The sequence below is a fragment of the Mercenaria mercenaria genome, chromosome 2 (genome assembly GCF_021730395.1).
Source record: "Mercenaria mercenaria strain notata chromosome 2, MADL_Memer_1, whole genome shotgun sequence".
Classification (NCBI taxonomy): domain Eukaryota; kingdom Metazoa; phylum Mollusca; class Bivalvia; order Venerida; family Veneridae; genus Mercenaria; species Mercenaria mercenaria.
The window spans coordinates 111,254,368-111,270,718 of NC_069362.1; the positions used below are offsets into that span (position 1 = coordinate 111,254,368).

The window sequence follows — 16,351 nt, forward strand, 5'->3', positions numbered from 1 at the left end:
AAACTAGGTCAGTAGGTCTAAAAATAGAAAAACCTTGTGACCTCTCTAGAGGCCATATTTTTCAATGGATCTTCATGAAAATTGGTCAGAATGTTCACCTTGATGATATCTAGGTCAAGTTCGAAACTGGGTCACATGCGGTCAAAAACTAGGTCAGTAGGTCTAAAAATAGAAAAACCTTGTGACCTCTCTAGAGGCCATATTTTTCAATGGATCTTCATGAAAATTGGTCAGAATGTTAACCTTGATGATGTCCTGGTCAAGTTCGAAACTGGGTCACGTGGGGTCAAAAACTAGGTCAGTAGATCTAAAAATGGAAAAACCTTGTGACCTCTCTAGAGGCCATATTTTTCATGAGATCTTCATGAATTTCGGTCAGAATGTTCACCTTGATGATATCTAGGTCAAGTTCGAAACTGGGTCACGTGGGGTCAAAAACTAGGTCAGTAGGTCTAAAAATAGGAAAACCTTGTGACCTCTCTAGAGGCCATATTTCTCAATGGATCTTCATGAAAATTGGTGAGAATGTTCAGCTTGATGATATCTAGGTCAGGTTCGAAATTGGGTCATGTGCGGTCAAAAACTAGGTCAGTAGGTCGAAAAATAGAAAAACCTTGTGACCTCTCTAGAGGCCATATTTTTCACGGGATCTTCATGAAAATTGGTGAGAATGTTCACCTTGATGATATCTAGGTCAAGTTTATAAGTGGGTCACGTGCCTTCAAAAACTAGGTCATTAGGTCAAATAATAGAAAAACCTTGTGACCTCTCTAGAGGCCATATTTTTCAATGAATCTTCATGAAAATTGGTCAGAATTTTTTATCTTGATGATATCTAGGTCACATGTGCTCAAAAACTAGGTCACTATGTCAAATAATAGAAATAACGACGTCATACTCAGTTCAACACTGTCATATGGGGATAGGTGAGCGATTCAGGACCATCATGGTCCTCTTGTTTATTATATTTTTTATGAATTCTTAAAAATATATTTCAATTTTTCTTTAAGTGCCAGATAAGGTACCAACTCATTTTATTATCATGATAAATAATCAAAAATATATAGCCATTATTTTGGCTTTCAGGGCGCCACGAATACTCGAATCCCTCGTGAATAGCAAAATGCACTATCTTCAACAGTAAGAAACAACTATGAAGCACAAATTCTTGCTGACGTTAATTAGTCTAATTTCTCATTAATGGGGCGAAATGTGATGCTACTATTGCACAGTATACAGTAATGCATCTGTTATTCTTTGACCGTTGAGATTTTCGTACAGAATGGTTACAGTTGGAGCAATATTTCAGAAGTTGTTACGACGAGCATTGAAAGAATACCATCCCATTAAGCACCTTCCTGATAATCAACTTGTTACGCGACCTATTTTCCATACACCAAGACAAAGACGCCAACGGAAATGTGCTTGTGTCCACAAAAAGCTTGTTTAACTGGTTATAATCATGTCACTGTATTGTTGACTCCGTCTTGTTCTATCCCGCTCGTCAGATCTTTCTGTACATACAATGGCAGGGGATGAATTTACGCCGTTGTCTGTGAATCTTTTGTTGGGTCGGACGTCACACCGATAACATTATAAGTCATATTGTGATTTTTTAGCATTTGATGACGGAGGAAGACCCCCAAAAATGTCCCTCCATGCATTATTTCTTTACGGACGAGCGCCTGGGAGAACCTACGACTTTCCATAAGCCGGCTGGATGGCTTTCTCACAAAAAGAATTAAACTCCCCGAGTGAGACTCAAACCTTCATTGGTGAGGGGCAAGGGATTTGAAGTCAGCGGCCTTAACCCCACGGTCACGGAGTTCTCAACTCGTGCATCTGCATTTGTATATGAATGTCAAGCACTTTTGATTTATGTAACGAAGCTCTCTTTTTTTTTGTCGCATCTTTCCGTTTGGTTTTACTAACGCAACATACCTGTGACAAGGGAAAAAGAATTTGGCGCATTTCTGTTTTAGGTGTCCCTTATCTAAGTAATGTCATATTCTTTTGAATGTTGTTTTTCAGTCAGATATATTACAGAACAAAAACCTGAATGAAAGATGGGGTGGGGGTAGGGGTGGGGGTATGATAAAGGTACAATGCGTTGTTGTTGAAATCATAAATGTGTTACCAAGCTTCCAGAAGCGATGTCTAGTTCTAAGTCAAGTCACCCGGCCAAGACTCTATCAACTATATGTTTTCAAATTTAAAAGTTATTCCATATTTTTGCATAATTTGTAAATTTAATTTTGTATAAAACACACACCAACTCAATTATCATATCATTTTACACAGGTTTTATATGTAATCTTCTCTTTCCAGACGGATAAACATTTCTTAACTCCATAAAAGACTCTGTCCTCTCGGATGGCACCAGTTAATGCAGAAACGTAAAGATACTATAATTATGTATACTCACAGGACAAAATCATGCATAACAAATAAAATTTGATACCCGAACATGAGAAAGAAATAGAAAAGCGAAAATACAATGAACAGTTGAATGCACTACATTAGTATCGCCTTACATATCTAGACAGAAGAAATGTCTTTTAGATGAGTTGACGATAAAACGGAAGCCCAAGAACTGCTTAATTACTTAAGGTCTTGCTATCTGTGTACTCATTTCTACACGATCTGTCATGTCTACATATAGGCCTAATATTTTCACAGGAATTACCCCATTACAGGTTATAGGTGACATACAAATACTCAAGGAATTAAAAAAAAATCCGAAAGTATAATATCGGATTTAGAAACTTGAGGGTAGTGAGATGGATAAAACAATACCGGAACTAAAGATTGTTATTTGTATTTGAAACACCATGACATCTTTCCTGTTTACGGATGTTGATTTCCCGCGATTTATTTAAATACGCTTCTGTGGGAAATAGTTCCAAATAGAAATTTGTTCGTGTGATCTGATTTTTACTATTATTTCTTGAATTTGATATACATGAAAAAGATTCTATCACTGGCTGTAAGTGCAGATGGGAATACCCGGTTCTCGGGTAACTGTTTACGTGGTAACTCGGCACGGAGCCTCGTTACCGCCTTAAACCGCTACCCTCGAGGCCAAATAGTCCCATCCTTTACTACAAACAGTGAAACGGAATCTTATAAATACTAAATGGACTAAATCATGCAAAATTAATAAACTTTGATACCCACACAGAAGAATCAAAATAAAAAGCGTAAATATCATGAACAGTTGAATGCATTTTGCATTTTATACATAAGTATCTTTTACCTTTCTGACAGAAGAGAAGTGATTTTGATGAGTTGATGAGATAGCATTTTAATATCATTTTCAGTCCATCCTATTTTTACTGTAGATTTTCTTAAGGTATCTGTGAACTTATTTCTACACGATCTTTCTCGGCAGTGTAGAGGAATCACCTTTTACAGGTTACAGATAGCGTACATATGTTCAATGAATTTAATTAATTTCGAAAACATAAGATAGGATTAACCCGTATCCTGCTGGATAAGATTGATTCTGCCTAAGCAAAAAATGCGACCAGTGTAGATGATGATCAGCCTGCAGTCTGATCATGATCTGCACTGTTCGCCATTTACTCAGTATCTTTTTGGTAAGCATCCCTTTTCACAGTTTATGGTACTGTCCAAATTGAAAGTTGGACAAGTTCATCATAGAAATTCAGCAGGGTAAGGATTAAGAAATGTAAGGACAATGAGGTTGTTTAAGTGTCAAGCATAGAAACAAATTAAGGTTCCTTGCATTTAAGCGATCCATTCACACTTTGCTGGCGTAAAAATTAATTCTTCCAAACATTCTAGGAAATCTTATGCTGTGTAAATGTCGGTTTTGATAAAAATGACATGGTTTTTTTTGTTTGTTTTATTTTGCATAGTACCCAGTTACGTGAAAAACGTACAAAATCGATTTTTTTCAGACACTCAAAATGAGGAAATGAAACAGCATTATGCATATGTTTCAACAAATATTTAATTCTATTTTACACTCTTTTAAACCTCTGTTTTACATGTACAGGATTGTCTAAAAACATTTGAAAAATCTGGTATTTGTTGATATAATGTAAATGAAAACCTGTAGCACTAAAAGTGTAAATTTTCATGCTGTTTGAAACTAATTTTCCAGTGCATATTAACTTTTACTAAAACGTCAAGTGAATTTTCACCCAAGAAGAACCACATTTTCTGTGACTTCACTCTTTTATGTACGGGCCTGAAAATGTCACGCGTAACTAATACTAAGTACACCTTTTGTGCAATCACCGACTTGGGCAAATCTACAGAGATTATTTGAAACATTATTTATTTTGCACTGCTCAAGAATACTTAAAATTAAATCGCATATGTGACTTCTTTCGAAATTAAAACAAGAACAGATTGTATCTGCAAAGAGCACTTGGTAAATTATCTTTGACTGAAAAAAGATTATAGAGACATTTACTGTATTCGAACCATAAAGAAAATATTTTCACATTGTTTTTCTTGTCGTTTATATGATCGTAAATGGAGATGAAAACCAGTAGAAGTGCAAAATGTGGGAATTGAATAGACTGAAATGGATTTCTGCTTCAGACATAACTGGTTTATGTGCCGTTTCTTGGTGTTCTCTTAGTAAGTAGTGCTACAAAAAAATGGGAAGCAGTTGGTTTTGTAGACTTTTAACTTTGATTGTTTTTGCTCCGTTCATAAGAGGCGTAATTTGGAATCCAGACAACGATGCAGAACATGCTAAAACAAGTCCTGCTGAGCTTGGTCTTGATGCAGATGGTACCTGGATTAGACAGTCAGAAAGTTCAGGTGCCGGTAGTGGCGAATTTGTTTTGGGGGGAGATACGTCATTATATGATGGGGAAGAAAACTTATTCATAGAGAAGTTTATACAAGAACGTTGGAATGTAAGCATCAACGTGACAAAGCTTATGGAGGAGTACTCTCTCATATGTCCTCTGAGAGATACCTGTGGCGTGCATTTAACTAAGGATCTGGTGTACTCTGGAGAGCCGGATGATGCATTTTCAGGTAAAATGCCTTTTTTATCTTATAGTAGCATGTACGTAAATGAAGAATAAAGAGAAGGAATATCTTAGAAGGATGTTGAATTATAGTTAAGGTCATTAACTTCCATTCCCTTACTCCTCACTGCTGTGTGCTCAAAACTTCATTACATTTAGGCATGGAAGCTACCCAGCTAGCTTGCTGAAGGTTGGCGGTTCTACCAAGGTGCTCGCCCGTGCCTAAAATAATTCTCAAAGAGGCACCTGTTGTACATGTCTTCCACGACCAAAACAGATAGAAATTCGTCATATGACGTAAAATTATGTCGGTGTAATGTTAAACTTCATCCACTACCGACAAAAAGAGCATTTTAGAAATGCAGATGTTTATAGATGTTTTATGTTAACCTTTGGCCTGCTGGAGGCAATTGATTCTGCCTTTGCGACCAGTGCAGACCAAGAGCATCCTGTACATCCGTGCAGTCTGGCCATGGTCTGCACTGTTCGCTATTCAGTCAGTAAATTTTCAGTGAACACTCCTTTGTGTAATAAATGGTTCTGCTCAAATTGAATGATGGACCATTCCATTTAAGAAATTTAGCAGGCTAAGGGTTCATTGTAGACCTTAGCCATTTTCGAAGAAAAAGAATTCTATACCAAGAAATAATCAATCTAGAATTACAGTCGTAGAATTCCCTTTCTCTGGTTTACGTTTGCAGAGAAAACGGTACTGTATTCTGTAATCAGACAATAGAACCAAACACCGTTTGTTTTAATATATTCCATAATCAGGTGCCAGAAGGGTGAGTGGTGTTGCACATTTCATTTCCTCTCATAGACTCTCAATAAAACAAAGCATATTATTTTGCCAAAGGCGTAAAACAAAATATTCTTTTTTAATTATGGTAATTAGAAAAGACGATTTTGCCAAGATTGTATTTACTATATGATTTAAGAAAGATAAGATTATTTTTGTGTTGTGTGACTATTGCCACTATAAATTATGGTGGCATATTTCTGCCAACCACATATCCACTTATCTATCTCGAATTTTTCGTAGTGCCCACTACTGCCATCTACATATTCACTTAATATGTTAACTAGGTATCTTGATTTTTGTCAGTTAGTCAGTTATGATTGGTAAAATCCCGTAATTGTCCCCTGTCATTACGGAATGAATGAAATACATACATGTAAATGGGCATGATAATTATGCAAATTTATCATTCCTTCTGAATGCTATAGGGGCCTCCGCGGCCGAGTGGTTAAGGTCGCTGACTTTAAAATCACTTGCCCCTCATCGATGTGGGTTCAGGCCTCACATGGGGCTTGAGGAAGCCATCCAGCTGGCTTACGGAAGGTCAGTGGTTTTACTCAGAACGGAAGGGCACCTGGGGTCTTCCTCCACCATCAAAGCTGGGAACGGTCGCCATTTGACCTATAGTTGTGTCGGTGCGACGTTAAACCTAACCAAATAAATAAAATCTGGATAACACGCAAATTTGCCACTTGCCAGATAATAACCGGATATGTGACATATTTAGTGAAAACTGTCTACATAAGTAAGTGGATATGTGGTTGGCAGAAATATGCCACCATAATAAATGTTTCATTTTAAGATTAATCATCACTCGGTATTGAAAACTGGCTAGGGCGGGCATATTACTACGAAATATTATGGGAATGTAAATAATACGTTAAAGCATCTGTATAAATATTATCATTATAATAAGAAATTTTGTGAATCTATACTGAACAATACAGCTTACCCCTCATTTGCTATTGTGTCAATACCTTACAAACTGGAGACTTTTGCATTAATTCGCCAGTTTCGAAAACGTTCATTGCAGTTAAGAAATCATTTTGTCAACAAAGGTGTAGAAGAAGAATTGCACTGTGTTTATTGCACTATTTTTTCTATTGACATTATATTTTTGTCGCAGAACACTAGACAGTTAGCAACTGACTGTTAATAACATGTCTTCTTATTATGGGGCCAAAACATAATGCACTAATAACTAACACTTTCAAATTTCACATTTGTTGAATGACCGGAACATTTACTACCCGAGAGAAGCACAATAATGTCTATTGATAAAACGTTAAAGAGCTCTTTGTTTCGAAGTTCTTATCAGAAAATAAAATATATGAAAAGATCCTTTGGAAGCATAGAACGCAACCAAACAACATAAAAATTGAGTCTGTTTATGAGAGGTAATGCAACTCCTCCACGCCCCATAACACCGTATTGAATGGAATTCTATTCCAGTGAATATGAATGAACTTCATGACTTTAAAAGGACCAGAAAATAGGACAACACTGAGCGTTTATCCAGTCCTTATGATTAATCAAGAAAACACGGCTTATTTAAAATAGAGTCATATTTTTAAATAACTTAAAAAAAACGTAAAGATGTATTTATGACACTTTATTTCAATGATTATACTTTATTCTAATTATTCACTTAAAATTAAAATATTATTTTAAATCTTCAGGAAAATTAAAATCTAAACTGTTAATATTTATCTTTTGCAAAACCTTATACAATTTAGGCACTACAGCTGTTAATAAATGGATTTACAATTGGTATTTTTTTCAGACTGTGCACAATGTTATTGTTCACGAGATTGCCTCCTTTCCGGTAGATGTTGCCCCAGTAGCCATTATGGATATGTAAAACAAGACTGTGTTAATTTAATCTTGTATCCAAAAGAAAAGAAGGAGCTTTTTAACATGGTTACTACCTGCCTAAGAAAATTCAATGAGAATCAAACTGTCGTTGAAATGTGTGAAACTGAATTTCATCCGTGCACGTCCTCCATAACGGGCATATATTATAGTAACATGTTCTGTGCACTATGTAACGATGACAAGAGTTGTGTCCCCTGGAAGAGAGACGTTAAATGTCTTAACTCTTCATTATTAGAGACACAGATGCACCTAGTCTCTTCCTTTATGGCATTGAAAAGAGCACTGAACCAGTCAGAATGTGAAATAACTTTTAATCCAAATGGAGGTTTTGGCAATGTAAAATCGTATTGCAACACAGAAGAAAATAATAAACAACTAATTAGTTCATGCAATACGACTGGTCTTTGGCGGGAAAATGATTTAGATATACTTTGGGCGTGTGAAAATTTCTGGAGTCCATACAGGGAATTCCAAAATGTATTTTGTTACATTTGTAATCCCAGTGTAGCCGCTAAGCAGAATGTGGCACTTATTGACACGTGTGGCCAGTCAAGTGAGCTTTCAGGACATGCTATTCAACACGCCTGCAAAATCTTTCCAGTCACAAAAAGATTAAAACCTTTTAAGAACATTTATTGTTATGCATGCAACAAAATAAGTAACCAATCAACTTTTAGAGAAAACATTCACACTGTTAGTGTACTATCTGGAAATCAGACTTACGAAAAGGTAAACTCCAGAATAACAGTCTCGGTGCCATTTTCGGGAACGGACTTACTGAAAAATATTGAATCGTATCTCCACGGATTACTATGGGATGACTTTAATATAGTTCATAGTCCTGTTCGGCATCATAACTTTAGTAAAAATACCTTGTACAGCAGGGAAAAATTGGAAAGATATACCGACGTATGTGGTACTGGAGTAGACGTACTTTGTTATCAGAACACATCTTTTCGAGATCCATCAAATGAATTAGTAAAGACTACATTAACCAACTTTAATCGATTCTCTAACCCTGTTTGTGATAGATGTTCTTGCAACAATACATGCGCAGAAGACATGAAATGCTGTTGGGACCTTGTTCTCACTAAGAAACCATACTCATGCGTCGGCCATGACTATTTTCCCTCCTTTCAGAAAAGCAAAGTCTTACCTGGCCATTTAGGCATGGCAAGTGACTTCCTGAATGTTAGCTCTGCAGAATCTTACACTTTAATTGATACATGCCTTGGCGAAAACAATGCAGTTGAACTTGAAATGAACTGTTCTACCGCTGCAGATACTGCCATCTTAAACATCCTTGTAACCGCAAACGACAAGATGATTGCGTATCGAAATATTTATTGCTATTTATGCAATAACAACAACTCGAATGTTACCTTGAACATTCAAATACATTGTAACAATTTTATAGAACCTACTCTTTATACAAATATGACAATGTTGCAGGACATCATTAAGACACATTGCATAAAAATAGCATTTGTTCCCGCATACTCCTCGAACTGTAAAGGAGCAGAGTACAATGCAATAAAATCTGCCTCTTTGGAAGGAATTGGATATGAAAGAAAAGAGTCATCAGTTGATGTTGTTTACGAATCAATAGCAGTGAGCGAAAAAGAATACCCTTTCTCTAAAAGGAAAGTCTTTGAACATTGCAATGAAACTGGACTGTGGCTTTCAGGCGATGTAATAACAAAGGAAATCTGTGAAAGTGTTTCAGTAGAGACAATGTTTCTCTCAGAGTACAGAGTTGACAAGAAAGTTTACAAGAATTTTGCATGCTTTCTCTGTAACCCTGATCAACTCTCCGGTGAGAATGATACACAGCTGGTATCAGAATGCAAAGGAAACAATACGGCCAACCAGACTGAGCAAAGAAAGCTAAAGGACTTGTGTCATAGTTCAAGTTTACAGCCACGATGGCGCCCATACAAAAACATGTATTGTGCTGAATGCAACCTTCCAAAATGGATAAAAGTAAGACACATTTTACCACTTATAATCTGCGTAGATATTGTATGGCATACTCCTAAAGTATTTGTTAGAAATGTTATGTCGGTGCAAGTACTATTCAAATATGTAAACTGTTACTGTCAAAAGCCGCCTGCTGCGTGCAATACATTGTAAAAATAGCATTGTTATTCGCAGTCATTCTACAATTCGGTAATAATTTTACTGACAAATGAAGCACGCTTAAATCACCAGACTACACATAACCGGCACAATCGCGTTTCAGTCTCTTATAATTAGAATTCTCCTTGTAATATTTTTACTGGCAGACCACTTTTTGCCATCAATTTACGCCACAGTGCAGCAAGATGTTCAGGCGACATGCATGGAAAGCATGGCGCCATTCGAACGTTTGAGGTAAAGGTACATTAGAGATTGAAAGTTCGAACGCTAGTACACTTCCTTGCATCTTTAGACTAGCACATTCAATATGTTGTCATATTTAACAGTTAAATACAGAAAATACGATTTATTTTTATGGCAAGCAGAAGCTGTCATTTTTACCGTTGGTATATGACGTCATTTTCCTCAAATATTGTGTCCTTTTGAATTATGCTTTATACTGTAGATGTTGTACATTCAATAGTACAGGATGCACATTTACTGTTATACTATGTAGATTTGTCACAGGAGGTAAACTTATCATTTTACGATGTGCTTTCTTCGTTTTATAATAAAACTTGTCAATATATGTGCAAATATTCGCTAACCTTTGATGCTAATGGAATACTTGCAGGTAATAACGCTTGTGCACATAGTTCCTTGGATAGAAGTTCCAAGTTATAAGTACATATTTTCTTTGTCGGCGGCGGACTTCAACCAAATGCAATTCACAAACGAAATACCAAACTGTCACAACGGAACGTACGATCATATTCTGGTAAAGTATTAAAAGAAAAAAAACTACATGGCTTTTATTATACAGTGGTATCTAACGATATATATTTCTATATTTTAAGTATCTTTTTTGCATACAGATTTATTGTTGTTTGAAACTATATTTGGTTTATTTACGGGCTGTATTAATAAAAACTTCCCAACATAAATCAGAGGTGGATGAGAAAACACTTCTGTTACGTGGTTCTCAGTTAGATTCTCAAGGAGAATATGGGTCTTACTTATTGATCGGTGTCCCTACATATTTTTAAGAACTGTATATTTCTCAGACTGATCTGCAAAATCATTTCAAGTTATCCGTCATTTCTCATGAGAAAAAACTATCCGGTGAACACTATTATGTCTTACCTTATATTTTATACGTTGTAATTGTCACTTTTTTTTCTTTAAAAACGCAGCGCAATATGTTTTTAAGCTGAGATTATCGAGATAATAGAGAGTTTGAGATTTCAACCTTCGCCTTCCCCTTCAACGTCTCTTGCGAAGTTAACGTATGAAGTTGAAGTTCGATTGAAATTCCTTGAGATTTCAAACTTTAGACTGAACCTTACTTCTCTTAATCCGCCCATTCAATTTATCTGTAATTATGATCGTTTTTCTCGTGCATTTTGATATCAATTGTCCGAAAGTGCAGGACTTTTACAAGAGGTTTTAAAAATGAATATTAAATAAAAACATTTCAATTAACATAATCAACGCATGGATATTAGTGCGATTACAAAAAAAAAACATTTTATATAAAATGATGTCATTATACAATGCACGATTGTAAATTATGCATGAGAGGAAATAAAAATGATAATCATATCAACGTATTCTATTGTTGATGGTGTTCTTGAAAGATATTACAGTTAATATTTTTTAAACAAAAACATGAGACACCAACTACTACAAATGCATTTCTCGATATACTTTGAAGTTAAGTTAAATATATGAGATAAAGCAAACACGAAAAGCTCTTGACTAGTATTTCATAGTTTTTCTTATAGTTTTTTTTTTACTTTGAACTGGTACTTTGTACGTCGAATTCCTTCAAAGACGCATTTTACTTGTAGACTGTACCTGTTGAAAATCTAACCTTTTAAAAGATATGTTGATAACATGAGCCAATATACACAATTTATGAATACATTTAATAAGCGATTTGAAACAAATGTAAGATACTCTCGTGATATCATACGTTTTGGCATCATGACACTCAGTTTGACTCTGTATAATGCCAAACTCTCAGACAGCTCAATATAATCGTGCCAAGTCACCATGTGTCTAGCGAAACAGTCAAGAACTGCTAGGTGGAGACGAAAATTATCGCACAAAATAACATGTGGGCATATACACGTATTTGTTTGAATATACTATTATTTCATAAGTAAAGCATGTGCAGCAGATCAAGGAATTTTGATTAGAGGGACACCAAGTTTAAAGAGGGGTCACCCATTCATGGGGGCGGGAGAGGGGGGAGGGGGGGGGGGCGGGGCGGGTAGTCACACCGAGTTTCAAGACAGATTTTCTTTGTAAAATGTAAGAATCAAAGGGGGATTGACCCACAATACCCCTCTGCCAGGCTCTGGGTCCGTGCATGTAAAGAATGAAGTTATCCCATACAGCTAACATGAAACTTCTCGCATCATGATATCATAGATCTGAAATTGTCTGATACTTCAGAAAAAAATTTCCGTCTTACTAGTACCATTTTATGTTTATATTTAAAACGCAATTGTCTTATTAAGTGACCGACAGAAACGGATTGATTTTATTTGGAAGTTAAAGTAAAATGTTCCACCAAATGATAATCGCGTGTTATTATTCATTTTTCAAGTAAAATGACTGTCATGCCATGTGCCTCCATCCAGATTTCAGTCTTTGATACAGAGTATGTGGACAGAGTAGATGTACAAAGACTGAAGTTTTGACTTTCGTGATATCACATCTTCGGACGTTCAAAACTTCACTTCTAACGACAAAAAGGCCCATCTGGTATAATAAATACCGCCTGAGGACACAAATATGCCGTAGAAGCTAAAGTTAGAACAAAATCTCAAAATTTCTCAAAATCAGTTGATAACTTCATACGTCCAGGTTCAGTTCAATTTATTTAGTTAAAATCATTAGCCAAACAAAACTTTATTATTCTTATACTTATTGAAAGTGTTTCGCATCAAATTTAGTCCAGTTATACATATGGATAATCGAATAACTTAATAAGCAGAAATCCTGAAACTAAGCTTTTTATTTCACATAGTAATAAAGCGAAGTCTTAGGCTTACTTGATATTACATGGAAAACTTTTAGTTAGTAGCAACGTCTGACATATATGAAATACACGCATATCGGTGACGTTATACCCCAAATATATATGAGAGACGTTGAAGGGGAAGGCGAAGGTTGAAATCTCAAACTCTCTATTATCAATATTCTTTTTTGTAAAAAAAGTAGTGTAGCTAGCATATGCCTATACCATATATTTTATACTAATTTATTTAAGTACAACTGTTACGAAAGGTTAAAGCTTTTTCACTTTTGACTCCACATCATTGTAAAACCAGTACTGGTGTAATACGAGAAGGTGTGATCATGACCACATTTAGCAACTGCACTTTTATATCATACCTTATGTACGAGAAAAATTCAAATAGATTAAAATGAAATTTTAGCAGCTATTTTGATGTTTGCACTTGTTAAGAAATAATTATAGTTTAACAGAAACAGATATTTATGACTGTCAGTATCTTAGAACTTGTATTCAGATAAAAAAGAACTTGAATTCAGATAAAAAAGAAAGAAAATAAAGTACACCATTTCGTCAGATCACGCGCTAGTCTGTTACAATTCCAAGTAAAGAAAATGATACATTCAGCCATAGAACAGAGGTTTTCTGATAACTGATACCTTGAGGGTACACATATTTCATACCCGCTGTTCTAGATATAATCTTTATTGCGAAAGATTACAAAACAATCAGTACAAAATATATTGAGTTAAATGCATTTTACATTTTGTCACTGTCAAGTTGTCATAAAACAAAACAGTAGCGTTGAATGTTTTAAGTGACATTCATATTTGCTTAACGTGAAACGTTACAGTCAACACAAATGTAAAACGTGCCCATATCTTAGTATAACTTTCTTGTACTCTAGTGATCCTTAACATAACATATAACGTAGGTGTTGAATAGCAGTATGTAAATATTTCGTACCTATGTACTTAAGTCTATTTAAAAAGTTATTTAGCAAATGATAATTTATTAATTTCCATAGCGTACCATCTGTAGCGTGACTTTAGTCAATTCTAAATTGTGTGGGCAGCTTCGAAATTGTAAACAAAGCATTTTCCAGTGTGTCACGGGCTATATAAAGTCAGGATGAAATCATCGTGTCCACTTTATCTGGTGCCATCTATATTAGTTTTGATGTTTTGAATGCTTAGTATAGGTGTACGTCGCTATTATTATATATTTGTTTTCCAATTCAGAGAGTATGTCGGGAACTTTATTGCGCAGGAGGAATGATTCTTCGTAACAGCACTTGCAGATACTTCATGAAGTCCGCATGGAACCAACAGTACAATTTAAAGATAGACTTGCACCCATTGGAAGCAAACAAAAATCGGACAGGAAAAGACAACACATCCATTACAATAAATTTAGGAAACCTGTGTGAAAACATTGGAAATCAAGTGATAAATATTTTCAATGTTGCAACAACTGATATTTTTATTTCTAGTGCTTTTTGTGAATCATTAGACTCATGTCTTGAGGATGAAACAGATACAGTTACAGTCACTTTTTCTGGTCGAGAAGAACTCTTTGTTGATCTTTGGATAACTGTGAATTATGCGGAAGATATAATGTCTGTCCGTGAAGCACTCATTCAAGCTCTTACTGCTACTTACCACACAGAAGACATCAGCACAGAAAATGGAGAATTAATTGTCCTACGGGCAACACATTCCTTCAAGGAAATTGGTGTATCTTTACATTCTTGCAAAATATTCATAACCAGACATCAGGATTTCATAGCGAGGCGTAAGTTTAAAGTTGATAATTTTCTTACCTGTCCATTTGTGAAATTCGATCGTAATGGTGTTTTGATTGATGCACAGACTTTAGAAGTTCATGTAAAAAGTCTCAACGTTTCATTTGGTCGTTCAAAGTATAAAGAAATAAAAGGAATAGGTGTTGCCGTGTGTGCAACCGATTTTAGACAGATGTTACACGAAGAATCAGCTTCCTCAGCAGTGACACCACCGCACCCATTAGAAAACGTATTAAATTTGTTTACTTTAATATGCACGATAATCTCTCTGATATGTTTGTGTTTAACCTTTATTACATATAGTCTATTTCCAGATTTACGTACTGTTCCAGGAAAGACAAATATGATACTTTGTGTTTTCCTAACGATGGCTCAGTCACTATTGCAGTTCGGTCTCAGTATCAAGTCACACCTTGTGTGCATTGCTGTCGGTATCGGTAATCATTTCTTCTGGGTGGGAACGTTTTGTGTCATGAATGTGTCTTCTTTTCATATGTTCAAAATATTCTATATAGGCCAACTATCTCAAACGCGCACCAGCAAGAATTTGTTTGTCAAATATTTCTTGTACATTATTGCAATACCGGGCGCTTTTGTCTCGGTCGTTGTTGCTAAAACTTTGACAGAATCTAAAGGAACAGACATTGGCTATAGCAAACATCACTGCTTTATTTCTGACTTCAACATTTTCCTTTGTACATTTGTTGCTCCTGCAGGTCTGATATTTATCTCTAATATTGTATTTTTCGCTCTAGTATTTTACAGAATCCACTCCTCGCCTAGGGTTCAGAGCACAAGGAATCGACATGACTTCTTCCTGTACATCAAACTGTGTACTCTAGTTGGGATAACATGGCCACTCCTTATATTGGACAACGTCATCGGAATTTCTTGGTTTTCATTTGTTGTTTCCGGACTGAATGCTCTACAGGGTGTTTTCATATTTTATTCATATATTATCAATAAAAGGGTTGCTGCAATGTTCATATCTCTGGTCTCTGTCCCGACTACAGAACAGGGGACAAGACAAACTGAGCTAAGCAGCACACGCGAGACAAAATTTTAAATGCATGTTGTTGGCGCTTCAGATCTAACCTTTTCTGGTGGATTAGAACGTTTTGTTTATCTAGCTATCTGTTTACCTACCTATCTGTCTGTCTTTTGGTTAACGTCAACGCCTCTTTCGAGTGTTATAGACACATGGAGCGTACGCAAACTTGTTAGTTAAAGTGAGAATTCTAAAAGGCTAATTGGTCCAACATCAGTTAAAGTGAAAATGCAAGAAGCATCTAGGTTAGGGATATGTTCAAGGGAGCGCCGCCAGCACAGTCTCATTCGCATGGCTTTAAACAGGAACATTGCTGTTTGGTCTAAAACTGAGTGGTTTCCACAACCACAAAGAAGCATCTGGGTTAGGGATGTGTTCTAGCCAACGCCAACACAGTCTTATTTGCATGGCTGTAACACTGACAAGACAGGTAAAATCTCATATGATACATTTAGCACGGAACTGAACTATTCTTTTCTGTGTGTTTTTTACCTTTGCATGTGGATGTAAGGGTGTAGATGTGTATTCTAGTTGAGGATGGATAACGATTTTATAGGCAAGGTTTACTTGTATTGTATTGTATTGTATTGTATTGTATTGTATTCATTGCAGTTTGTTTGAAGAAATATTGTAGAAACTATATTAATTGTGTAGCTTATATTGGTCA

At 35.7% G+C, this 16,351-nt stretch overlaps 1 protein-coding gene across 1 annotated transcript; it reads left to right on the top strand.

Annotated features, from left to right (window-relative positions):
• Nucleotides 1-4,634: 4,634 nt before the first annotated feature.
• On the top strand, nucleotides 4,635-15,709 carry LOC123562453 (uncharacterized). The gene is made up of 3 exons (XM_053527808.1): nucleotides 4,635-5,022; nucleotides 9,173-9,672; nucleotides 14,074-15,709. The coding sequence occupies exons 1-3, from the start codon at nucleotides 4,635-4,637 to the stop codon at nucleotides 15,700-15,702; spliced, it is 2,517 nt and encodes an 838-aa protein (XP_053383783.1). The 3' UTR covers nucleotides 15,703-15,709.
• The last annotated feature ends 642 nt before the right edge of the window (nucleotides 15,710-16,351 follow it).